The following is a 26,904-nucleotide window of genomic DNA, read 5'->3' as shown; positions in this document are numbered from 1 at the left end:
CTATAATTCCAGAAACAGGGAGGCTGAGGTAGAGGATTTCAAGTCTCAGAGCAATGTCAGCTGTACAGAAGTTCACAGCCAACCTGGGCCACATAGTGGCAGTCTGGCTGGCAGGGAGGGAGAAGGCCTTTATCTCATGCTCAACATTTTTTTTTTAAGATTTGTTTTTATGTGTATGAGTGTGAGCCTGAATAAATACACCACTTGCATGCAGTGCCTGTAGGAGCCAGAGGGCAGCACATCCCCTGAAACTGCAGTTATAGGCAGTTGTGAGCCGCTATGTGAGTGCTGAGAACAAAACCCAGGTCCTCTCTAAGAGCCACAGCTGCTCTTAACCACTGAGCCATCCATCTAACCCATCAACATCTTTTTTAATAAACACTCTTAGTAATTGAGAGGAACTAAACAAAATTCAGGTTATTTCAAAACAGATTCTTTTTCATTACAGGAGCTGGTAACTGAAAGTCAGATGCAGTCAATATTTACTGACATTGGAAAAGTTGATTTCAGAGATCCTTGCAACTATCAGTTAATTCCAACAGTACCTGGACTGTCCCCAAATTCTACCACCTCTGCAGCCTGGCTTAGCAGTGATGGGGAGGCTCTTTTTGCTCTACCATCTGCTGCTGGCGGCATCTTTGTTCTTAAACTACCTCCTTATGACATACCTGGTAAGGATGGGAATGGAGCATGATTTTATCTTTCATCATCAATGGTGACATTAAAACATAGACATTCAGTCCCATCCATTGTCAGTGCAAGGGTTAAGTCTGTATTGTTCCTGCCTTCATTGTTGCTTGTTTGCTTCCTGCTGTTATACATTTATTCAGTGGATGAGGAACTAGAAGAAGGAATACTGGGTATAGGAAAACAAATTGTGTGTGTGTGTGTGTGTGTGTGTATCCCTATTCTGAGTTCAACAGTAGACATGAATTACTATTCCTGCCCTCATACTGAAAAGTATTGTGTTTACAAAGAATGAATTTTGGGACCAAATTGACAACTGATCCCTGTTTGAAGTCACCACTGTTTTTTGCCTGCAATATTGGATTAAAGTCCTAAATGTATCCAGATCTGCCCTCCCATTTCAGGAACTTCTCAGGGAGATTGATATATTAAACATTGGTTAGGGGACTAGAGAGATGGGTCAACAGTTAAAACACTGGCTGCTCTTTCAAAGGACCAGGGTTCTATTCCAAGCACTCATACCAGCTCATAACTTCAGTTCCATGGGATCTGATGTCCTTTTCTGGACTTTTAGGGCATCAGGCATGCAAGTGGTGTGTGTGTGTGTATGTGTGCAGGCAAAACACACGTACACATAAGTAAATTAGCAAACAAAATAATTCTACTGAAGTGTTGATAATGATCTGAATAAACCCAGTCTCCATACATTGGCTCACATTGAGTACCCCAGTGCTATCTCTCACCTCATCTTTTCATTCTTCTCCCCTCACCCTCTATACCAGCTATATGCCTTTTTCAGTTTCTTAAAGACATGAGGCATATTCCTAACTTGGAATTCCCTACCAATGTTTTTAGTTCATGATTCTGTCTCCTCAATGAAGCCTTCCTTGACCAACCCTTTGAAAATGCCATCTTCCCTCCACAATACCAGCAATACTTAATTTCCTTTTCACTATTAATTTAACTTCCTACTTTTCTCATCCTCCAACAGTAGAATGTTAAGTTTCATCAGGGCAATTGTTTGTTTACCACTAAATCTCCAATACCTAGAACTACTGCTGCATGAAAAGTACCCAGTGATTAAGAAAATATGAAGTGATTCTATTGAGTGGAAGAATGGACTCCTATCTGTAAATGGCAAGACATTTTTCCTAAGAATATATAAAAGATGATCTGGTACTAATTTAAAGTATTTTAGGTGTGATATATGTAGAAAAGTACATTTAAGAACCTTGTGAGTGTAAAAATGTAGAAGTCTGTTATGTATTATAAAGACCTCCTTGATTCTGTTAAGTTATAATTAGGAGGTTCCTTGGGTATCGTTGCAGGGGTAGCATCAGTTGTGGAACTGAAACAGAGTTCAGTGATGCAGCGATTGCTCACAGGCTGGATGCCTACAGCTATAAGGTAAGTTGTACCCTGCAGGAAATCAAAGGGGTCAGTCAGATTGTAATCCTCGTGTTATTCTGTTGTACTGAGTTTAGGAGTGCATAGCATGACTCCTGCCTGAGGAAAGCCGCACTCTAGAGTCTGTCTTATTTGCAGTCCTGTACTTTGACACCATACTTCACTGTTTTCACAATGTCCAATTCCATGCTGTGCCCAGATTTGAGTTGGACTGCTAAGGTAGAGTGCACAAGATGTTCCTGCAGGTAACAAGCACTTGCTGCAGAGCCTGACATCCTAACAAGTCTTATGTCGGGTCCCACATGGTGGAGGGAAGAAACTCAGCTACTACATTATCCACTGACCTTCACACGTGAACCCTGGTGTTCATTCTCATTCTCTCTCTCTTTCTCTCTCTCTCTCTCACACACACACACCGAGTTAAAAATGTACTTTTAAAAAAGACCTAATAAACCTGATGTGTTCATGCACAACTTTAATCTTAGCATTCAGGAGGCATATGCAGATAGATCTCTGTGAATTATATAATGAGACTCTGTCTCAAAAAAAAGGAAGCTTTTGACTATTGGGCTAAACCAATATGAAATTAATTGCTTTTTATAATAGTAGAACCTACTTGATTTTATGATAATAATTGGTATAAAGTACATAGAAATGTATTTGTCTTATGCCAGCATGTAAATTCTTGTTCTTTCTGCTAAGAATACCCATTATAGTTTTATTTTACCTCTTGAATCACAAATTCTCATGATATGCTTATTTGCAGTAGTTAAAAAATCTAAAACCTGTCCTTTGTTTTTAGGGGTGATCAGGGGCCTTCAGATCGTGCCCTCAGTCTTGCTGTTCATTGTGTTGAACACGATGCTTTCCTTTTTGCCCTGTGTCAGGATCATAAACTACGGATGTGGTCCTATAAGGTAAATACTGCATTTATGGTTGGCTAAGTTAAAGTGTGAGTGTGAAATGTGGAAGAGTTGAAATCTATCCTACTGCTCATTTAAAGATGATCAGATCATTTGGTTTGGAAATTTTTATATACTTTCAGATCTTGACAGTTTGAATCAACATCCTTTTCTGTACATTTCCCTATTCTTATTTTTTTACTTTGATAATTTGAGCCCGATATGAGAGTTTAAAAGGTAATAGAAGATAGTCTTAGTGCTAGAGAGATGACTTAGCAGTTAAGAGCACTGGCTGCTCTTCTAGGGGACCTGGGTTTAATTCCCAGTACCGATATTGCAGCTCACAACTGTTCCAGGGGATCTGACACCCTCAGACACACATGCAAGCAAAACACCAATAAATATAAAATAAAAATAAATTTTAAAAAGATAAAGTCTTTACTTAAGGACAATGGTTGTTTCAAAAATCTTTCTTAGATTTATTTTATGTGCATTACTGTTTTGCTTATTTGCAATATGTACGATTAATGTATGCTTGGTGCCTGCGGACATCAGAAGAGGTGTCAGGTCCCCTGGAACTGGTGTTACAGGTGGTTTTAGTCCCCACAATTGTGTTACTAAAATCCATGCTAGGGGAGAAGAGATGGCCCTGGCTAACACTGGTTAACAGTACTGACAGCTCTTCCAGAGAGTTGGGATTCAATTCCCAGCACTTATGCGGTGATTTGCAACTGTATCTCCATTTCCAGAGTTCAGACACCTGATCTCCAAAGGCACCAGAGACATAAGTAGTACATAGATGTACGTGGAGGCAAAACATCCATACACATAAAAGTTTTAAAAACATCTTTTTAAATGCATGTTGATAAGACAGTTTTCAAGATAAAAAAAAGGAAGGCTGGTAATTTTGTTTTGTTTTGAGGCAGGGTTTCACATCGTAGTCCTAGCTGGCCTGGAACTTGCTGTGGTAGACCCGGCTGGCTTGAACTCACAAAGATCTGCCTGCCTCTGCCTCCTTTTGGGATTAAAGATGTGTATGTGCCTCTTTGCCAGGCCCCTCAGAATCATTTTCTTTAAAGGTAAGGGATGTATTTCTAGTCTCACTGTTCTAGAACATCACCTATTAACTCTTCTCTTGGGCAGGACCAAATGTGCCTGATGGTGGCTGACATGCTGGAATATGTCCCTGTGAACAAAGACCTTCGACTCACTGCAGGAACGGGACATAAATTACGACTTGCATATTCACCGTCCATGGGGCTCTACCTAGGAATATATATGCATGCCCCAAAACGAGGACAGGTATGAAGAAATAAGGCGTGTGTCAAGGTATTCTCTGTGGATTGCTTGAGGGAAATGTCAGGCCCATTGAGCCCACTGTGTCAAATGCTGAGTTGTTCAAGGGTGATTGATTGGGTTTTGTGCTGATATATGAATTAGAAAATTGTGGAAGGGTGGTAAGGATTAAAGGGAAGTCTAAAGGAAAGTTAACCAAAACTAAACAAATTTGAAAGCAAATATGAAAATATAGGTGAAAAAAATGAAATTGCTAAAAAGGAATATAGATGTTAGTAAGTACTTATGGAGAAATTAATGTTTTCAAATAATATTGTTCACCAACCTTACACTGCTGTTGTGAGGCATACAGGGTGTATATAATTGTGTAATCAAATAATAAATAACCACTTTGGGTATTTGTGTTTGGCTTAGTGTTGTGCCTTATATGTGAATATACTAATAGTAGCAACACTTGGGAAGGCTTACTGTAATCCTACTAGAGAAAGGATGTGTCTTCCTTGCTTATTGCAACTCTGATTCCCTATGCTAGGTTTCTGTCCTGCTTGTCTTCACAATTCTTTGTTGGACTCTGTATCCTCTCCCTGTTTGGGCCCTGAGACCCTGACACCTGTTCCCCACAGTGGAATTCTCATAACAGGACTGATAAGATGGCTCAGTGAGTAACGGTGCTTGCCTTCAAGCCTGACAGCCTGAGCTAGATCCCCAAGGCACATATGGTAGGAGAGAAACTCCTTAAAGTTGTCCTCTGGCCCCCACACAAGTGATGGAGCGCATGTTAAAACATACATAAATGCTAAATCAATAAATAAAATGTAATGAAAACTTAAATAGGCCTAGTGTTGTGGTACATATCTAAATCCCAATATTCAGAAGACTGAAGCAGGATTATTGTTGTTTGGAGGCCACACTAAGGGATATCATAAGACTGTCTCAAAAGAAAAATTTGGGGAAAAAATGGAATAAATTCATTCTTTTTCACAAGTCTTTTGAGAAATTCTGTACTCAGTCAGCATTTCCTGGATTTTTGTTGTTTTGTTTGAGCTACTTAGTATGCATATGCATAATGATAGAAATATAGCAGAGAAAAATTATAAAATGTATTTTACTATAACAGATACCACAGTGATGAATTGATGAACTTTTTTTCAAAAGATCCTGTTAGGTGAGGGCAATGACAAGATGGTACAGGTGTTTGCTGCCAGACCTGAACTCACACGGTAGAAACAGCAATGCACAGACTCACGTACACGTACATAGACAGACAAACACACATATAATAAATAAATATAAAAAATATGTTTTCATCATCCTGTGAATAGTTGCCTTCCTGCAGTCTAAGGCACAGGTCATCACATTGTCAGTGCACAGTGAATTCTCTGAATTGTTAAAAATACAATTCATAAGTATCCTGTGCTTTAATTCCTTCGGTTTTGTTTGTCTTTTCCTCTAGTGTAAGGGATTGAACCCAAGACCTTACACACTTAAGGCAGTGACTCTACCACTGAGTTAAACCTAGCCTTCAACAGTCATTTAAGAAAAGCATTTTTGTATACTTAATATATAATTATACGTAATATTTATGTTTTGTATATTATATATTTTAAATTTATATGTATGAGCACGTGCACTATAGGAACCTGTGAAGGCTAAAAGAGGGTATTGGATCGTCCTGGACCTGGAGTTATTGGCAATTGTAAGCCACCATGTGAATCCTGGGAACCAAATCTAAGGTCATCTGCAAGAGCACTAAATGTTCTGAAATGCTGAGCCGCCTTCCCAGGCCCATCAAATGTCATGTTTCTATCTGAAAGTTTTAGTTTTAGAAATAGTGTTTTGTTGTTGTTGTTTGCAGTGTGAGATTTGTCTTATTTTTGTTTTCTTGCGCACACGAGGCAAGTGCGCTACAGCTGAGTCCTATTCCTAATCCTGGTGGTGGATTTGAACACGTAAACATGAATTATCTTCTAATTTTAAAGGAAGTGTGTGGGTGCATGCAAACATGCAATTAGGCACTCACATTGGCACTGAGGGTCAAACCTAGGGTTTCACATTAGTAGTTTCTAAAGTAGTTGTAGACTCAGTGGTAGTTGCAGTGGAAGAAAGGATAAAAATTGAGAGGGAAGTTGTTTGATGGGAATAAAGTTTTAATTTTGCAAGATGAAGAGTCATGTATACTGGTAGTGCAGCAATATCAATGTATTTAAACTGCATACTTGAAAATGGTTAAGATGGAAATTTTTTAAGCTATAGTTTAGTTAAATATGGTGGCATACACCTGTATTTGCAGCATCCAGAGGTAGGAGAATTGTGAATTCTTAGAGTAGCATGTTGATTGTATGGAGTGATGAACTATTAACTTGTGTTTCAACAGTTCTGCATTTTCCAGTTGGTGAGCACTGAGAATAATCGCTATAGTTTAGATCACATTTCTTCACTGTTCACGTCTCAGGTAGGTTGCACCATCCTGTACATTTCACACAAGCACAATACAAAGTGTTGATTACCTCAGAATCATAGCTGCTTGTGAGTATGAGGCTAGAGGCTCATTTGAACACAGGCATTCCAGACCAGCATAGCAATATAGGGAGACTGTCTCAAAAGGCTTGAACTGTTTTTAAGATTATATTAAACCAGGTGGTGGTGGCACACGCCTTTAATCCCAGCACTCAGGAGGCGAAGGCAGGCGGATTTCCATCAGTTTGAGGTCAACATGGTCTACAGAGGGAATTCCAGGACAGGCACCAAAGCTACAGAGAAACCCTGTCTCAGGGGGTGGGGGGGAGGGATTGTGGGGAGGTTATATTAAAATATTTCATGTGTAGACAGTTGAAAGCCCACCATGTGGGTACTAGGAATTGAGCCACGGTCTTCTGGGAAAGCAGCCAGCACTCTGAACCAGAGCTATCTCTCCAACCCCTCTTCACATATAGAAACAAAAAGTTTAAGTTGGGATTTATCAAGTTCATATGCCACGTTGTGCTTTTATATATTTCTCTATTGTCAATACAAACCTAGTCCCTGCTCTTTTTTCTTTCTTATTTTCCCCCATTTGTTCCTAGGAGACACTGGTCGATTTTGCCTTAACCTCAACGGATATCTGGGCCCTGTGGCACGATGCTGAGAACCAAACAATTGTCAAATATATCAACTTTGAACAGTATGGACTATTTAATCTTTGTCTTCTTGCTTAACCATAGGCAGAGCCACACTGAGATGAGACTTTTTCGTCTATAACTGTGTAATTTAATTTGAAGGATTCTGATCTTGATAATTTTCTAAAGTGCCACCTTTTATATTTTTTACCTTTTGATTTTAGAGCAAATAAATACATGTAGGGTTGGGTTAAGATAAAATACCATATTTCTTAGGGGACTAGTATGAACCCAAAATACTTCTAATCTGGAAGCTTACTGCTAATACCATGTTCCTTATACCCACAACTTAGCAAAGACATTGAAATTCCTATTTATTCTCAATTTCCTTAAGATAAGATCAGGGATAAAATGAACTAGGGTGGTTCTTTGGAACTGTCTTATACAGGAAAACAGCTATTTTTAGGTTTATATTTCAGATTTTAAATTGAGGGTGTTGCCTGTTTAAGATAGAACACCTGAGTTTGGATCCCCAACACCCCTCTAAACCAGTCATAGCAGTGCACACTTAAAAGCCAAAAGCCCTTGCTCGTAAGGCAAAGCTTAGTGGACAGCTTAGTCTAGCTAAATCGGTGAATTGTGGATCCACTGGGTGCCCTGTTGCAAAATAATAAGGTCGGGGCTAGTGAGGCATCTCGGTAAATACGAGGGCTTGCTGCGGGAGCCACACAGTCCCAGATGGAAAGAGAGACTAGAAAGGTTCTTTGACCTCTGCGCATCTACTGTGGCACCAGTGTGCATGCTTTTACCACATTATTATCATCATCATAAGTAAAACATAAGGTGGAGAACAATTGAGAAATATATTTGGCACTGAACTCTGACCTCCACAAAGACATGCACATCTGTGCACCTGCTCATGCACACATACACACACACAAAGATAGTAAGAACACATCTATAAGAACTGTACTTAGTAATAGAATTAAGTATTGATTAGTTACAGGGGTTCACTGATGAGGCTTTCCCTACTCAGATACTGCCAAAGTGTATTGCTATGGTTTGGTAAAGTTTTGGATTTTTTTCTTATAGCAATGTTGCAGGTCAGTGGAATCCAGTTTTTATGCAGCCTCTGCCAGAAGAAGAAATTGTCATCAGAGATGACCAAGACCCCAGAGTAAGTTTGTAAACTGTTAACTGTCAGCTAATTTGTACAGACTGAAATGAGAAGGCAAATGCACTGGCTTGTGTAGTTGAGATGTTCAGCGTCTGCTTTCAGACAGGGCTGGCATGGTGCTTTCAGGACTCCATCTCTTGGTTTTTCAAGACAGGGTTTCTCTATAGCTTTGGAGCCTGTCCTGGAACTAGCTTTTGTAGACCAGGCTGACCTTGAACTCACAGAAATCACCTGCCTCTGCCTCCCGAGTGGTGGGATTAAAGGCATGCCCCACCACCGCCCAGCAGGACTTCATCTCTTTATTCTGCTTCTTCCTTGCTGTTTTTGTTCTTAGATAATACCTCTTCCCCTGATAGGGTCTACATTCTGTGTGGTTAGCTGCCCCGTGATGAACTGGCCTGGCCTGAGTGATGTGTTAATTCCTAATGTGTTCACTGTCCAGAATAGAATGTTCTGGGCTAGCATGACACATATGTACATGGTGCAGATAGGGAGGTCAGAAGACAATTTTCTGTAATCATTTCTCTCCTTCCACCGTAGGGGACCCAATGTTCAAACTGAGATCATCAGGCTTGGTGGCAAGTGCCTTTACATTGTTAACTGCTGACCCATTTCAATGGCTGAGAATTTTTAATTTTCTTCTTTAGATTATTTTATTTGATGTATATGAGAATTTTGCTTGTCTCTATGTGCACCCTGTGCTTGACTGGTGTGCTGCCCACAGAGTTCTAGGTTCCTGAACTAGAGTTATGGATGGATGACATACCGCCCCTCCCCCAAATAAATACACAGAGACTTATTCTTACTTATGAATGCCCAGCCTTAGCTTGCCTTGTTTCTAGCCAGCTTTTCTTAACTTTATACCTTTAATCTTTTGCTTCTGGGCTTTTACCTTTCTCTATTCTGTATACTTCTCTTTCCTTCTTACTCCATGACTGGCTGGGTGTCTGGCCACTGGTGTCTACCTCTCCTTTCTCTCTTTTCTCTTTGATTTATTCTCCCTGCCTGCCTGCCCTGCCTATCTCTCTACTGCCTAGCTGTTGGTCATTCAGCTCTTTATTAGACCAATCAGCTGTTTTAGGCAGGCAGAGTAACACAGCTTCACAAAGTTAAACAAATGCAGTGTAGAAGAATGCAACACATCTTTGCATCATTAAACAGATATTTCACAGCATATATGAATGTAAAGCATCTTAAAATAATATTCCATAACTGTGGTCAGCTGCTATGTGGATACTGAGAACCAAAGCTGGGTCCTCTACAAGAGCAACAAGTGAGCCATCTCTCTAGCCCCAAACCTGTTTGTTTGTTTGTTTTTGTTGTTTTTTGTTGTTGTTGTTTTGACAGGGTCTCTGACACCTTGGTTGTCCTGTAGGCTGACTTTGAACTCACAGAGGTTGGCCTGCCTCTGCCTCCCAAGTGCTGGAATTAAAGGCGTGCACCACCACTCTCCACCACATCTCCAAATATTTTAATTGATGTAGTAATTATGCACACTTGTGAAGTGTAGCATGATAATGATACATATAAGTGATGTGTAATGGTCAATTATAATAATTAGTATTTGTATCTGTTTAAATATTTTGTGGAATTCAGATAAATTCTGACGAGTATAGTTTACTGACCAAGTACATGCACCAGACCTGGGTTCAGTTCCTAGCATCAGGGGATTTAAAGTTTATAAAGATATATGCAATGAAGAAAATTTGAAAAGGTAAAGCAATAAAACATAACAGACCAGTGTCCTCGTTTTTCAAGGATATATCTTCAGGATAAATGAAAGAAGTTTCTAATTGATGCCTTAGTGTTCAATGAGCTTAATGATTGTGGACTGAAATGACGAGGATATGCATTTCAGAAACCCCACTTTAAGTATCAGAAATGTTGGGGACTGGAGAGATGGCTCAGCGGTTAAGAGCATCGCCTGCTCTTCCAAAGGTCCTGAGTTCAATTCCCAGCAACCACATGGTGGCTCACAACCATTTGAAATGAGATCTGATGCCCTCTTCTGGCCTGCAGGCAGACACACAGACAAGAATATTGTATACATAATAAATAAATAAATATTTTTTTAAAAAAGTATCAGAAATGTTAATCTGGAGAGTTCATTAGTAATGGTTAGTGATTATTTCAGTTAACAAATACTGGGTTTGGGGCTTTGTTTAAAGCCAAAGTCTCATACTAACCATTAGTAGGCTTTTGTTCCATTGTGTCCATTTTATTACTCATCAGAAAGCTCAACAGATGGGCTGGAGAAACGTCTGCTCCTCCAGAGGACCCGGTTCAGTTCCTAGCACTAACATGGTAGCTTACAATCATCTGTAACTCCAGTTCCAAAGGATCTGGCACCCTCACACAGACATACATGCAGATAAAACACCAATGCACGTAGAAATAAAAAGAAACAGCAGCTCAGCAGAAGAAAGGACTCTGTAATGGTCAGTCAGGATCCTTAGAAGCAAATCTAACCCATGAGCCTTATCAAAATAATGAGGCAGCATGGAAGTTTTCTATTATAGTCTATATTCCTTGTGTAAGTGTTTTCTGTATATTTTCTCTTATTTACAGTACCTATTGTCAGTTTCTTTTATATGCGAGTCCTTGTGGAAATGGGATGAAAATCAGTTTATTTTAACTGCTCTTTTACCAATGCACATCATCAGCAGTCTGAGTCCACCCTTTGCATTTAAGATTGACAACTGATACCTTGTTTTTCAGTGTACCCAACAGAGTGCTGTATGAATGCATACCATTCAGAATAGCCTGTCATCGAGACCTCAGAAGCATTGCAGTCTTCACTTACACTGAAAGCATGTAACTGCAGTATAGCTTGCTGCTCAAGTACAGTTCATATAGTAGAGATTCACACATTGGAGTCAGTGTGACCAACTTGCTTTGTATTTTTCCCAATTTCATCTTTTTCAGAATGATATAGCTTTTGTTTTAATGTTCTAATAGGAAATGTATTTGCGAAGCCTGTTTACACCAGGACGATTCATAAATGCAGCTTTATCTAAAGCTTTACAGGTAAGCAAGCAAATAGCTAATGTTTTAATACTTAAACTGTTTCTGAGTATATATACATATAGTCTCTTGTAAATACTATTGTAATTTGCTTTAAAATTATTTTCACAAAATAAGACTTGTGACTGAGAGGTAGGAGTAGGAAACATTTTCCCAGTAACTAAGGGAGCTTGTCAGAGTCCAGATTGTGTGTAACATCTTCCCAATAACTAAGGGAGCATGTCAGAGTTCAGATTGTGTGTCAACACAATTGTAAAAAGAAACTGGCATAAACTGCCATAATAATCTTCAGACTTGACAGAGATTTAAAGGTTGGTTTTTAGGTTAGTTACAATTGATTATATGTTGTTTGTACCCTTATTTTAGTACAGTGAGGGTTCAAGTTCAGGGTTCAGAGTATAGAATACTCAAAATATTTTCTCTTCAAGCCAGGTACAATCTCAAGATACAGGAGGATCATGAATGAGAGGCAGCCTGTCTGTATTGCATAATGAAACTGCCTCAGAATTACATTTTATTTTTATAGTCATGACTTAAAAGATGTTTTCTATTTTTACAAAACATGGTTTTTCCTTGTTATTTGTTGGTGTTGTTTTTGAGGAAGAATTTGAACTTCTACTTTCACCTCCCAATAACTAGGATTCTGTGGGTTTTAAGACAGTCTGACTGTATAGCTTAAGACTAAACTCATACTCTCCATGTAGCCCAGTTTGGTCTTTAACTTTGGTCTTCCTGCCTCAGTCTCTGAAGTGCTAGAATTACAGAGTGACAGTTTCCAGGCCCTTGGCTTTACTTCAGTAGATACATTCTCTCTGATAAAACTACAGAATGATATGATCACTTCTGAATAAAATAGTCTCGTTTCTTCTCATCACCATTTTTTCATTGTTTATAATAACTAGTTGGGCTGTTTTGGGTTTGGTTTTGTTTGATGGATTTTTTTTTTTTGTTTGGCTTTGTTTGGACTTTTTTTTTTTTTTTTTTTTTTTGGTTGGTTAGTTTTTCAAGACAGGGTTTCTTTGTGGAGTTGTGGAGCCCTGACTATCCTACAACTCCCTGTGTAGACCAGGCTGGCCTCAAACTCAGAGATTTGTCTGCCTGTGCCTCTGAGTGCTAGGCTTTAAAGGCATGCACCACCACACCCGGCAATAATAATTAGTTGTGTGAAAATACTTCTCATAGTATATAGTATACAGTTAAGATACAAAAGCATAATTAATGCATTTATTAATTCCTATGAGAAGAATCTTTCCTAGTAGAGTGATCACCATTATCACTGGTCAAGTTTTCTTTTCTATATAATCTTAGGCTGTGGGTCTTTGACATCACATACACCTTTCTTTCCAAATAGGCAATAGTTATTTTGATTGTTTTGTTTTTTGTTGTTTTTGTTGTTGTTATTTTTTTTTATTTTGAGACAGGGTTTCTCTGTAATAGCCCTGGCTGTTCTGGGACTCACTTTGTAAAGGAGGCTGGTTTCAAAGTCACAGAGATCCTCCTGCCTCTTCCTCCCAAGTGCTGGGATTAAAGGTGTGCACCACTACTGTCAGGCTAGTTGTTTTTATTTTAATTGATTTTTTTTAAAGATATTTATTTACTTATTATATATACAATATTCTGTCTGTGTATATGCCTGCAGCCCAGAAGAGGGCACCAGGCCTCATTACAGATGGTTGTGATCCACCATGTGGTTGACCGGGAATTGAACTCAGGACCTTTGGAAGAGCAGGCAATGCTCTTAACCACTGAGCCATCTCTCCAGCCCCTTTAATTGAATTTTTTGAATGATGTACATCATTATGATTCTTTCAGACTCAGATTTCTAAAGATTATTCTGGATTAAGCTTCAATTGCTATTCTGTTAAAAATTGTTTTTGCAATATTAGAGGAGGAATAGGAGGAGGAGACTCCTGGCAGTCCTGATATTGCTGTGCAGTTGAATATTGCCTTAGTGCCTTTTAGTTGAGACTTCCTTTAATTTGGATACTGTATGATATTCTGAAATAATTTCTTTTAACTTTAGATTTTCTGCCGGGGAACTGAGAGAAACTTGGATCTTTCGTGGAGTGAACTTAAAAAAGAAATTACTTTAGCTGTTGAAAATGAGGTGAGATGTGGATAAGGGTAGGATTAACAATGTTGTCTGTCTGATAGAACTGTCAGACTTGATCATTTTTATCGTAATAGTAGAAAGATAAGGCTCAATCCTTATCATTAGGAAATTTGATAAGTATTTACATATCCCTTGGGATTTAATGCATAAGAAATTTTGTAGAGAAAACCCCAGAAAGTTAATTTTTCTTTCTTTGTCAGCTCCAAGGAAGTGTAACAGAATATGAATTCTCCCAGGATGAATTTCGTACTTTGCAACAGGAATTCTGGTGCAAGTTCTATGCCTGCTGTCTCCAGTATCAGGAAGCCCTCTCTCACCCTCTTGCTCTACATTTGAATCCTCTCACAAACATGGTGTGTCTTCTGAAGAAAGTAAGCAAGCTGAAGCATTCAGAGCACCTCTGCATAGTTCAATGAGTCTTCTAAATGTTACTGTGGTACATGGTGCCATTTTTAGGACTTTATGTTTTTTAGTCACTTACCTAAATTTATAATCCATTTGAACTTAATCTTCTGCATCATTATTGGTACTTTGAATTTTTTATCTTATTTGTTTACTTTTATATTTATGGTCTTTCAAATTTAAAATAACAGTTACGAAAATAGTGTGATGGCTCATGCTTGCAAATCCTACCATTTAGAAGAGTAAATGGAGGACTGGAGAGTTGGTTCAGAGGTTAAGAGCACTGGCTGCTCTTCCAGAGGACCTGAGTTCAATTCCCAGCAACCACATGGTGGCTCACAGCCATCTATAATGAGATCTGGTGCCACCTTCTGGCATGTAAGCATACATGGAAGGAATGTTGTATACATAATAAATAAATAAATCTTTTAAAAAAAAAAAAGAAGAGTAAATGGAACACCACAAGTTCCAACTGAAGAAGCTGGAGTGAGACCCTGCTTCAACAACCAAACCAGATGATAATGATAACACAACAACAACAAATAGTGACAACACAAGAATTTCTCTATTTTCATCACCCATACTCATCACTTATTAGCTTCCATTTTGGTGGGTGGATTGGTTGGTTTGTTGGTAGATGGGTTATTGCTAGGGATTGAATCCAAGCCCATTCATGCTAACAAGCATACATAATGCCACTGAACTATATCCCCAACCCCTTTGCTTCTGCTTGCTTTCTTGCTTAGCCTGCCTTCCTTCATTTCTTTCTTTCTTCCTTCTCTCTCTTTTTTCTCCTCTTCCTCCTTCTTCCTCTTTATCTTCTCCCCCTCCTTTTTCCCCCTGAAACACTGATGCCTTGATATCTGTAAATATTTCAGCATATATCCCCTCTCAACAGGGGGCTTGCTAGTCAGTCATTCTAGCCTAATTTATGATTTTCAGACCAGTGAGAAACCTGTCTCAAAGGAGATGGACTGCATTCCTGAGAATGACAGCCAAGGTTATCCTGTAGATACACACATGCACCCCCAGTCAACCAAACATATACATACAAATACGCAGACACACATGTGAACATGAAAACTTAGCTTGCTCTATTGTTCTGGTTTGCTGAGAATCAGACCTGAGGCCTGCATGTATTAGGTAAGCCATCCACCACTAAGTTACATCTCCTAGCCACTTCCAATTTGTAAAAAATGACATGGAATTATTTATAAATATTAAGTACAATATGATTTGTTGTCTATATGATACATTATAGATTATGAGTTATTTTACATGTGCTACTTTTTGGATTATTAAAACAATAATAATTGAAGGCTTTCTACTTTCAGGGATACCTGTCTTTCCTGGTGCCATCTTCCTTAGTAGATCATTTATATCTCCTGCCTGATGAGCACCTTTTGACAGAGGATGAGACAACCATATCGGATGGTAATAATAATTGCTCTGTCTATAGTTGATCCCCTTCCTATATGAACTTTATGTTTTATGTCAAATGGCCACAAAAACCATTAATTACCACTGCCATCTGTCTTGATGAATTTACCTCACTGAAGATATTTTAAGCTCGAGAGGCTTAAACACCTATGTTATAGAATTAGTGATACTTCTTTTAATATATTATAATATATACTATATTATATAGAGAGACTGTCATGGCTTCAGACATCAATGTTAACATTCTCTTACTCCTAGATGCAGATGTGGCTCGGGATGTCATATGTCTTATAAAATGCCTCCGGATGATTGGAGAGTCAGTTACCATGGATATGGCAGTCTTGATGGAAACCAGTTGTTATAACTTACAGTCTCCAGAAAAGGCTGCAGAGCACATATTAGAAGATTTGATCACTATTGATGTGTAAGGAGAATTTAGGGTAAAGTGCATTTCCTAATGGAATTTAGCAGTATTTATTATCACAAATTTTTTTTTTAATATGTAGTCAAGTATATGAAAGGTCTTAGTTTAATGTTAAAGTGATTGTTCTTGAGTCTACATAGGTCTTTTTGTGTGTGTGGTGCTGGGGAGGAACCTGCCTTCTGCATTCTAGGCAAGTGCTCTACCACTAAACTACATCCACAGCACCCGTTTTATTTGTTATAGGGGGCAAAGTTAGCGTATTTATTCAGATTTGAAAACAAACTCATAAAATATACTTCTGTTACCCCTCAATTGAACTGGATATTCTTTTTGGGGGCCTTTTTGTTGGTTTGGTTTATTTTGTTTTGTTTTTTGAGGCAGGCTTTCCCTGTGTAGTTTTGGAGCCTGTCCTGGAACTCGCTCTGTAGACCAGGCTGGCCTCGAACTCACAGAGATCTGCCTGTCTGCTGGGATTAAAGGTGTGTACCACCACCACCGCCCAGATTCTCTCTCTCTCTCTCTCTCTCTCTCTCTCTGGTTGAACTGAATATTCTAAAAATATATTTTTCCCTTGTGCTCTTGAGTATCTTGCGCCAAAATGATTGTCTCCACTACTACTTTACTGTGGATAGGACACATATAACCTGTCTTAAATGTTGTCAGTAATAATAGGAATTTTCTAATTGTCCTGTAGAGAAAATGTGATGGAAGACATTTGTAGTAAGCTGCAAGAGATCAGAAACCCTGTCCATGCCATTGGACTTCTTATACGGGAAATGGATTATGAGACAGAAGTAGAGATGGAAAAGGGATTTGATCCAGGTAAACAGCAAAACAAGTGTGCTTTACAAAAAACAGTGATATGGGGGCTGGAGGGGATGACTTACTGGTTAAGAGCATGTACTGTTCTAGAAGAACTGAGTTCACCTCCCAACACCCACATCAGCTAACTTGAAGCCAATTCTAGGGGATCTGAGTCTCTGGTCTGTGGGCACCTGCACTCATGTGCACATACCCACATAGAGATAGACACACATATGCATAGTTTTAAAAATAGTAATAATAAAATTTTAAGTGATATATTAATTTCATTTTTCTTTTTTTAATTTTATTTTACATTTATTTTGTGTCTGTGCATGTAAGTGTATGCCATGGTGCACATACAGAGGTCAGAAGACAAAACTTGTGGGCAGTCAGCTTTTTCCTACTACATGGGTCCCTGGGAATGAACTCAGCTTATCAGACTTGGCAGCGGATTCCTTTACCTGTTGAGCTATCTTACCACCCTTTAACTCCACTTTTTATGTTACAGCTCAGCCTTTGAATGTTCGAATGAATCTTTACCAGCTCTGTGGTAGTAGCACAGCAGGCTATATTGTGTGCAGAGGTGTGTATAAAATTGCCAGCACCCGTTTCCTGATCTGCCGAGACCTATTGATCTTACAGCAGCTTTTAACAAGACTAGGAGATGCAGTAAGTACTACTTGTGGAAAAACTTGTAAACTATCAAACCCAGGAGAGCTGGAGACTTGTCTCTATTCAGTGCTTTCTATTCTGGGTGCAGCCTTCCAGGGGTTCTACAGACACCAGGTGACAAGGCTATGAAGAAAAGCCTATCGCCAAAAAAAAAAAAAAAAAAAGCCCAAAGGAAAAGGAATGAAACTGGCTTGCTGTTCAGTATATTTGTCTGCTTTGACTATTACTGTTCAGCGAGGTGCTTTGCCAGCTGCTACCCAAAAGTGCAGCGTGTGACTCCCTTCACAGTGCTGCTCCCATAACTGCGCTCTACCTCTCCTGAGCTCAGGACCTACCCTCCTAACAGCTTTTCTGTTCCAGGTGATCCTAGGAGCTGGTCAGCTCTTTCAGGCTCAGCAAGACTTGCTGCACCGCACAGCTCCCCTGCTCTTGTCCTACTACCTCATTAAGTGGGCAAGTCAGTGCTTGGCAACTGATGTTCCAGTTGACACACTGTGAGTGTCGTTATCTTTCATTTCATTTTATTTTAGAATAAAGACATGCTTAAAATAGGTTGTGGGTCTTGTTTGTTTGCTGTGGTGCTGGGAATTGAACTATGGGACTTTTAAAAGCATTTATTGCAGAAACAATTTGCCTTTAAGAATCAAAAGCTGGGGCTGGAGAGATGGCTGAGTGCTCTTCAGAGGACAGGGGTTCAATGCCCAGCACCTACATGGTGGCTCACTACTGTCAATAATTAACATTTTTATATACTCCATTTTTTAATGGTTGAGGATAATTGTTCAGAAAGTGATGTTATTTTATATATGTATTTATGCATGTATATGTGTATATACTTATGCATACATACACTCAATAAAGTTTGTGTATAATATGGAGAAAAGTTTTATTGATGGCAAAATAAGATAAAACAGGAGGAGTTAAACCATACACAAAGTGGTTGTTGGAATTGGACTGAACTTTATATACAAAGAAAGGAAAATCCAATGACTACAGTGTTCTCCTGTTCCTTTCCCTGTTGTTCTGATGAAATAGCTGACAAATGTGTCTCCAGTTCACAGTTGAAGGGTAAAGGCCTCTATGACTACAGGTGTGTGTAGCAGCTGGTCACATATACGTTTAGGAAGCACAGCAGAAAACAATGAACATACATTAGTGCCCTTTCTCCACGACGTACAGTCTAGGACTCCCTGCCTAGGGAATGGTCTTCCCACATCAACTACACACTCCAGAAAAACCCCTTGGACATTCTCTGGGGATTGCCATAGATGATCATTTACGGGTATGCCTGAGTGTTTGCCTCCCAGATGACTAGATTCTGTCGAGTTGACAATTTATACTGCCGTTAGTCTGTGAGCTCTGTCTCACAAATTACTCTTTGAATAGTCCTTAAATGATATATATATATTTTTAAGCTTTTAATGGAGGTTTTGGGGGTTTTGGTGGATTTTTTGCTTGTTTGGGTTTTGGTGGGGTTTTTTGTTTGTTTTTGTTTGTTTTTGGAGACATGGTTTCTCTGTGTCCTAGCTGTCCTGGAACTAGCTCTTGTAGACCAGGCTGGCCTCGAACTCACAAAGATCTCCCTGCCTCTGCCTCCTGAGTACGGGGACTTAAGGTATCTACCACTTGACTATTAATTTAATCAACAATATAAAATAAAGGAGAGATATAATGTTTAACAGTATTTATTTGTTTTCTCATAGGGAATCTAATCTGCAACATTTGTCAGTACTGAAATTAACTGATTCTTGTGCCTTAATGGCAAATAAATTGGGTAAGGAATAGACTATCTGTATATTTACTTTTAATTTGGGTGTTTATTGTACATTTTTTTTAAATGTTCTTTTGTCACCTTTGTTGTAGAAATGAACCTGTTCTTTGCTTTTTCTAATTTTTTTCTCTTTTTTTTAATTGATATTTATTGAGCTCTACATTTTTCTTTGCTCCCCTCCCTACCTCTCTCCTCCCCGCTTCAAGCCTCCCCCAAGGTCCCCATACTCCCAATTTACTCAGGAGATCTTGTCTTTTTGTATTTTCTACTTCCCATGTAAATTATATATATGTAATTCTTTCTTAGTGTTCTCATTGTTGTCTAAGTTCTCTGGGATTGTGGTTTGTAGGCTGGCTTTCTTTGCTTTATGTTTAAAAACCACCTATCAGTGAGTACATGTGATAATTGTCTTTCTGTGTCTGGGTTACCTCACTCAAAATAATGTTTTCTAGCTCCATCCATTTTCCTGCAAAATTCAAGATGTCGTTATTTTTTTTCTGCTGTGTAGTACTCCATTGTGTAAATGTGCCACATTTTCCTTATCCATTCTTCAATCAAGGGGCATTTAGGTTGTTTCCAGGTTCTGGCTATGACAAACAAAGCTGCTATGAACATAGCTGAGCACATGTCCTTGTGGCACGATTGAGCATCCTTTGGATATATACCCAAAAGTGGTATAACTGGGTCTTGAGAAAGGCTGTTTTTGAATTTTCTGAGAAATCGCCACACTAACATGCAAAGGGACTGTACCAACTTGCAGCAATGCAGAAGTGTTCCCTTTTCCCCACAACCTCTCGAGCATAAGTTGTCATCAGTGTTTTTGATCTTGGCCATTTTTACAGGTTTTTTTACATTTTTACAGAATCTCAGAGTTGTTTTGATTTGCATTTCTCTGATGACTAAGGATGTTGAACATTTTCTTAAGTGTCTTTCAACCATTTTAGATTCCTCTGTTTAGAATTCTCTGTTTGTGTCTGTACTCCACTTTTTTTATTTGATTATGTGATCTTTTGGTGTCCAATTTCTTGAGTTCTTTTTGTATTTTGGAGATCAGACCTCTATCAGATGTGTGGTTGGTGAAGCTCTTTTCCCATTCTGTAGGCTGTCATTTTGTCTTGTTGACCATGTCCTTTGCTTTACAGAAGCTCTTCAGTTTCAGGAGGTCCCATTTATTAATTGTTGCTCTCAATGTTTGTGCTGCTGGGGTTCTATTTAGGAAGTGGTTCCCTGTGCCAATGTGTTCAAGTGTACTTCCCGTTTTCTCTTCTATGAGGACCAGTGTGGCTGGCTTTATCTTGAGGTCTTCGATCTATTTGGACTTGAGTTTTGTGTATGGTGATAGATATGGGTCTATTTTCATTCTTCTACATGTTGATATCTAGTTATGCCATCACCATTTGTTAAATATGCTTTCTTTTTTCCATTTGATATTTTTTGCTTCTTTATCAAATATCAGGTGCTCGAAGGTGTGTGGGTTGATATCCGGGTCTTTCTATTCAGTTCTATTGGTCCTCCTGTCTGTTCTTATGCCAATTCCAGGCTGTTTTGAGTACGGTAGCTCTGTAGTAGAGTTTGAAGTCGGGGATTGTGATACCTCCAGAAGTTCTTTTATTGCATAGGATTGTTTTGGCTATCCTAGGTTTTTTGCTTTTCCAAATGTAGTTGATTACCATTCTCTCAAGGTCTTTGAAGAATTTTGCCCTGATTTTGATGGGCTGTTCTTTGCTTTTATGCATGAGCAACCTGTGGCCTGAGACCTGTGGTTATGGCAAGGCATCTAGTGGTCCCAGACCAGATGTAAATGAGGGCTGTTGTAGGTGTGCGTGTGGCACAAACACTATTAGGGAGATAGCAAGAGAAACCTTGCTGAGAATCATGCTCTTGCCTTTAGTGGTTTTTTTTGTTTGTTTGTTTGTTTGTTTTGTTTTTTTGCTTTTTATGATTTTTGGTTTTTCAGTACAGGGTTTCTCTATATAGTCTGGCTGCCCTGGAACTCACTCTAGCCTGGACTCAGAGATCCACCTGCCTCTGCCTCCCTAGTGCTGGGGTTATAGATGTGCACCACCACCACTGGGCGCCTTTCGTATTTCTTACATTGCTGTTTGTCCATTGTGTTTTGATACTCCAATGATTAATTCAAGAAAATCATTTTAAAATTTTACTGAGTTATAAATTAACTAAGTGGCTTTTATAATCTTATCTCAATCAACAATATTTAAAGGGCTTCAGTACTGTTATAAAGGATTTGTTTGAGCTCATGTGGACTATTTGGAACTATATTTTAAAAGGTTTCTAGACAAATTAATTATAGTGAGATCATGAAATTCCTTACGTGGCTTTTCCATTGCATTTGTGTAGCGTGACGCAGTTTGCAAGCTACTATTATTGAAATTGCTACTTATGATACCCATGATGCATTGTCTGCTTTAAAATGATCACTGCCTTTTGTTACTGGCATAAAATGAATTAATATGATCTTGATTAAAAGTTGATATTATAATTCAAGTCTTTTTTTTTTTAAGTGTCTAGTCCTCAGACAATTATGGAGTTATTCTTCCAAGAAGTTGCAAGAAAACATATTATATCTCATCTCTTCTCTCAACCAAAAGCTCCTTTGAGTCAAACTGAATTGAACTGGCCTGAAATGATTACTGCAATTACCAGTTATTTGTTGCAGCTTTTGTATCCTTTTGCTTGAAAGCCTGGTGACAAGTCTCAATTGTCCCTACAGCATTTATTCTACTCACATAATAACATTTTCTTTTCTTTCTCAGTGCTGGGGATCAAATCCAGAGTAGCACATACTAGACAAGTGTTTTAAGACATAGCTATACCTCAAGCCCTAGGACTTTTCTAGTTTTTCTTTTTAAACTATTTCATTTACTCTTCTGAGTTTGATGCCCATTAATATGTATATTTTGAATTTTACTCAAACGGGGGAAATTCCTTAATACAGTAACTAGATGGCCTAGCAATCCTGGTTGTCTCTTTCTAGAATGTTTGATGGGAAATTGCCAGTATGTACAATTGCAGGTGAGTTTTGTTGAAGATTTCTTACCATTCTTATAAAGTAGGTCATTGATAGATTATAGATTATTTATTTGTGAATGTTAACTGCATTTTAATTATACTGATAGCAAGAACTACAAAAATTAACTTTGATTATGCCAAGATGTGTTCCAGTGGACATGAATTCATATTCTCTCTCTCTCTCTCTCTCTCTCTCTCTCTCTCTCTCTCTCTCTCTCTCTCTCTCTCTCTCTGTGCAGTCGCAGTCCCAGGTATTGAAACCACTACTTTGGATATGTTAAGAAAGAGCTCTACTGCAGAGCCTAGTGGCACGTGCTTTAACCCCAGCACTAGGGGGCAGAGGCAGGTAGAGCTCTGTGAGTTTGAGGCCAGCCTGGACTACATAGTGAGTTGCAGACCACCCAGAGCTACAAAGTGAGACCTTATCTCAAATGCAAACGAAGAAAAAGAAAAACTCTGCCACTGAGCTATATCCCTGGACTCTAGGAGCATGACTAAAGCAAACAGAATTCGTGTGGGAGTCAGGATTTAGAAGTCACTTATGCTGTTATAAAGTACAAATGACATCTCTCACAAGGATGAGTTTTATGACCTAGAAGTAATGAATAAGGTTTTAAGGGGAAAGGGTCTGTGATAATAAAACATAAAGTCTGGAAGATACAGGGTAGCTCATCAGACAGAAAAAGATCATGAGGTTATAAAACTACATCCATTCCCAGCATTCCAGGAAGAAGAGATAAGCATCTAGTCCACTGAAGAGATGAGCTTTGTGTTTAACTTTTCTTCTCCAGTGCTTATCTTTGTGCACAAGGCCTTCTATGCCCTCTACATCCTTGCACGTGTGTCTCTATAGCATGTCCTTGTCTTGTGCTCATGGACATCAGAAGGCATTGAATCCCCTCAAACTAGAGTTAACAGATGGTTTTTGAACTACCATGGGGGTGGTTGGAACTGAACATAGGTCCTATACAAGAGCAACAAGTGTTCTTAACCACTGAGCCATCTCTCTGGTCATTTTGTTTTTAATTCTTTTCTGTAAACAGTAGTTCACAGAGCCATAGCCATGTAGCCTAAGTCTCCTTACTTTTCTGAACTACTCAGAAAAACATGCTTTTCCCCCTAAATATTCAAAGCATGTTTCCCTATCATTTGGACATCACTTTTTCTCCAAAGCTTTCCTCCTTCCATAGTCAGCCTCCGTGCCAGCTTAACTCAAACATCATGACTTTCTGTTTGTCTTTCCATCTTCCTCCTCTAGGCAGCCGCCTGCCCCAGAATTTTTCTTTTAAACCAAAACAAAATTATCTTCAAATCCAAAAAGAAAACTTTTCAATTCTTACTAGGTTCTCTTTATAATGAAACAAACCATTTACATATAAATCCTTTATTGTACGGTACTCACTGAATGAGGGAGCACCAAAAATTGTGAGATTTCTTAGACATGAAGTGTATAAAATTACTTCTGTGTTTCTGGACTCCTTGACCAGAAGTTGGAGTGAGGGAGTACCACTGTGGTGCCCAGGCTGGTCTCAAACTCTTTTGGTTTTTCAAGACAGGGTTTCTCTGTGTAATGGCCTTAGCTGTCCTGGAACTAGCTCTTGCGGACCAGGCTGACTTAACTCACAGAGATCCATTTGCCTTGGCCTCCCAAGTGCTAGGATTAAAGCCATGCACCACCACCACCCAGCTTGGCCTCATACTCTTGACTGCAAGTGATCTTCCTGTCCCTGACTTTGATTAGTGTGATTATATGCATGTGCCACTATCCTATGGTGTCTAGCTTTATATAAAAAGTAATAATTGGATTCATTTTTAATCTCTGGGCATTTCAGAAATAGAGCCTTCTACTGAAGACTCATTTTCCTCTGAAGAAGTTAGAATTGACAGTTCTTAAGTGTTGCTTATTTTCTAAGCAGAAAGTTCTTTTATACCTTTTAGGATTATATTCAACTGTTGAATCCCTGGTGTCAAGTCAATGTTGGATCCTGTCGATTTATGCTGGGACGTTGTTACCTGGTTACAGGAGAAGTACAGAAGGTAAATGACAGTGGAGTAGTGAACAGACTAGTGCAAGGAAGACACTTGACTTCCCTCTAACTGTGGTACAGGAGGCAGGAGGCACAGAGTCTTGTAGGAAGGTTAAAGAACACGATTTGTGTGTCAGGATTGGTCAGGTACTTGTACTTTTTAAATTAGTGCAGGGAAGTAAGAAAAAAACGTTAAAATTTGTCTGTCCCAGTCTTTAGGAATTAGTGATGCATTTTTTCTTTATTGTAGAAGGGTCGGAATTTTATGGGGTTGGGGAAATTAAGCTGCCATAGGAAGCTGGTTCTTTTGAAACTGGCGTGTTGTGATTGGCTAGGAGTGTGCGTCATTAGTTACTATGCTTTTGATTCTCTGGCAGGTTATTTTGGCCAATTTTGCTTATTCATTGGGAATGTGCATGCTCTTGCTTGTGCTTGCATTAATGCCCTGCCTCAGAGGTGCACATAGAGGTCTGAGGTATCAGATCCCCCTGGACCTGGAGTTACAGTGGTTCTGAGTTGCCTTGTGTGGATGTATGAACTGAAGTTCGGGCCTTTGCAAGTGTGGATGTATGAACTGAAGTTCGGGCCTTTGCAAAAGCAGCACTAGTGATGCATTTTTTAAAAGCTGAATTTACTTAAAGATTCACATAGTTGGAGCTAATAGATGTGTCAGGAATAAAGAGTTCAGACTGTCCTTCCACAGGATCCAGGTTTAATTCCCAGTCCATGTCCCAGCCCACAGCCAAGTGTCACTCCAGCACAGACGTACATGCAGGCAAAATATCCATACATAATAAAGTTTAAGGAAAGATTGACCTAGTGAACAATCATATACCTGTCACATTCTGTAGTTGGTAACATGTTGCTGTCGTTGCCTTATTACTAATTTATCAGATAAAAACATAAAGATATATTTTTTGAAATTTTTTAAAAACCCAAATAGACATCTAATTAAAGTTTACATGTATGTGTGAGATACTAGCAATCAAATCCAGATCCTAACATGCTAGATCAGTTTCACTGAGCTATGGAACAATTCCACCTTTGTTTATTAACTAATAGGAATTTATTCCCTCAAAATGTAAGATCAAGGTATTGATAGAATTGGCTTAATTCTGATGACATCCCCCCTTTTTTTCTTTTCTTTTTTTTCTTTAATGATTTATTTATATTTACTTTATGTGCATTGGTGTTCTACCTATATGTTTGTGTGTGTGACTGGAGTTACAGACAGTTGTGAGTGGCCATGTGGGTACTGGGAATTGAACCTGGAGCCTCTGGAAGAGCAGACAATAATCTTAACTGCTGGGTCTTCAGCTTCCCCAATTTTTGTTTATTGTTTATTTGGTTTTTTTCAAGACAGGGTTTCTCTGTGTAGCCCTGACTGTCCTAGAACTTGCTCTGTAAACCAAGCTGGCCTCAAACTCACAGAGATCCACCTGCCTCTGCCTCTCAAGTGCTGGAATTAAAGGCGTGTGCTACCACATTTGGGTTTAAGGTTGGCTTTGAACTTGTTGTCCTGATGCTTTAGCATCCCAGTGTTGGAATTACAGCCAGCTACTCTATTACGTGTTTCGCATGTCTGCATTTTGTTTTAAGACAGGATTTCACTATGTAGCTGTGACTAGCCTAGAACACACTGTGTAGACCAGACTGACCTTGAACTCACAGCACGTTCCTGAGTGCTGGGAGTGTGAGCCACCGTGCCTGACACCTATTTGCTTTTTTGTTTGGTCTGTGGTTTTTGAGACAGGATCTCACCCCAGCTGACCTTGAACTCACAAAAATACACCTGCCTCTACCTCCTGAGTGCTGAAACTTGTTATCACATCTGGAAACACGTTTGCTTTGTAATTTAAGGTGCTGAAGAGATGGCTCAATGGTTAAGAATACTTGTTGGATTGTAAAGGAGCCAAGTTAAATTCCCAGGTTATACACGATGGCTCATGATCAGTGTAACTCTAGTTCCAGGGAATCTGAAATCCCTTTCTAATGCACACAAGTGATATACATATGTGCAGGCAAAATATAAATCTTTATATAATAATGACATTTGAAAAAATGAGAGAGGAAAAGGCAAGGTAGCTTATTAGTGGTAAGAGCACTTGCTGCCAATCCTGAACCTGAGTTCAGTCCCCAGAGCCCACATAGTGGAAGGAAAGAACCATTTCCTGAAAGTTGTCTCTGACCTCTGTGTGTGTGCTGTGGCACATGTGCACACAAAGTACATGGGAAAAATGGGAAAATTTTAAGAAATATATGAAATGATTTCTCAAAATTTAGGTTTGGCAGCCAGGGATAGTACCTTTAATCCCAGCACTTGGAAGGTACAGGTAGGCAAATCTCTGAGTTTGAGACCAGCCTGGTTTACATAATGAGTTCCAATACCGCTTGGGCTACAGATAGAGACCCTGTCTCAAAAAAAAAAAAATAAATAAATAAGGCAAAGAACATTTAGATTTGACAGAAAATGTGAATATACTATAGGCTTTCTTAAGGAATTTTGTTTCTGTTTTAGCTTTTTGTAGTACATGCACCCTGATCTATAGCAACTAGAATTGGAATAAACTATTGGTTGAAACAGGGTCTCATTATGTACCCCAAGGTGACTTCACCTGAAAAGATCTTTCTGC

At 39.0% G+C, this 26,904-nt stretch overlaps 1 protein-coding gene across 3 annotated transcripts in view; it reads left to right on the top strand.

Annotated features, from left to right (window-relative positions):
* The window catches only part of Nup160 (nucleoporin 160), a 55,002-nt gene that overhangs the window by 5,829 nt on the left and 22,269 nt on the right, over nucleotides 1-26,904 (top strand). For 2 of the 3 annotated variants that reach the window (XM_085696516.2, XM_048428300.3), the window contains exons 4-22: nucleotides 449-671; nucleotides 2,016-2,094; nucleotides 2,897-3,011; nucleotides 4,140-4,298; nucleotides 6,667-6,744; nucleotides 7,355-7,452; nucleotides 8,480-8,564; nucleotides 11,523-11,591; nucleotides 13,612-13,695; nucleotides 13,902-14,072; nucleotides 15,438-15,537; nucleotides 15,802-15,967; nucleotides 16,662-16,789; nucleotides 17,280-17,440; nucleotides 17,804-17,937; nucleotides 19,147-19,217; nucleotides 21,737-21,896; nucleotides 22,178-22,247; nucleotides 24,183-24,281. In XM_085696516.2, the coding sequence (XP_085552642.2) occupies nucleotides 449-671; nucleotides 2,016-2,094; nucleotides 2,897-3,011; nucleotides 4,140-4,298; nucleotides 6,667-6,744; nucleotides 7,355-7,452; nucleotides 8,480-8,564; nucleotides 11,523-11,591; nucleotides 13,612-13,695; nucleotides 13,902-14,072; nucleotides 15,438-15,537; nucleotides 15,802-15,967; nucleotides 16,662-16,789; nucleotides 17,280-17,440; nucleotides 17,804-17,937; nucleotides 19,147-19,217; nucleotides 21,737-21,896; nucleotides 22,178-22,247; nucleotides 24,183-24,281 (2,250 nt within the window). Of the gene's footprint in view, nucleotides 1-448; nucleotides 672-2,015; nucleotides 2,095-2,896; nucleotides 3,012-4,139; nucleotides 4,299-6,666; nucleotides 6,745-7,354; nucleotides 7,453-8,479; nucleotides 8,565-11,522; nucleotides 11,592-13,611; nucleotides 13,696-13,901; nucleotides 14,073-15,437; nucleotides 15,538-15,801; nucleotides 15,984-16,661; nucleotides 16,790-17,279; nucleotides 17,441-17,803; nucleotides 17,938-19,146; nucleotides 19,218-21,736; nucleotides 21,897-22,177; nucleotides 22,248-24,182; nucleotides 24,282-26,904 lie in introns of those variants that run through there. The other variant, XM_085696517.2, reaches the window with a different exon arrangement.

This window comes from Myodes glareolus, chromosome 10 (assembly GCF_982192425.1).
Source record: "Myodes glareolus chromosome 10, mMyoGla1.1, whole genome shotgun sequence".
Classification (NCBI taxonomy): Eukaryota; Metazoa; Chordata; class Mammalia; order Rodentia; family Cricetidae; genus Myodes; species Myodes glareolus.
The sequence above is the reverse complement of the archived record's forward strand: the minus strand, read 5'-3'. Positions and strand labels throughout refer to the sequence as shown.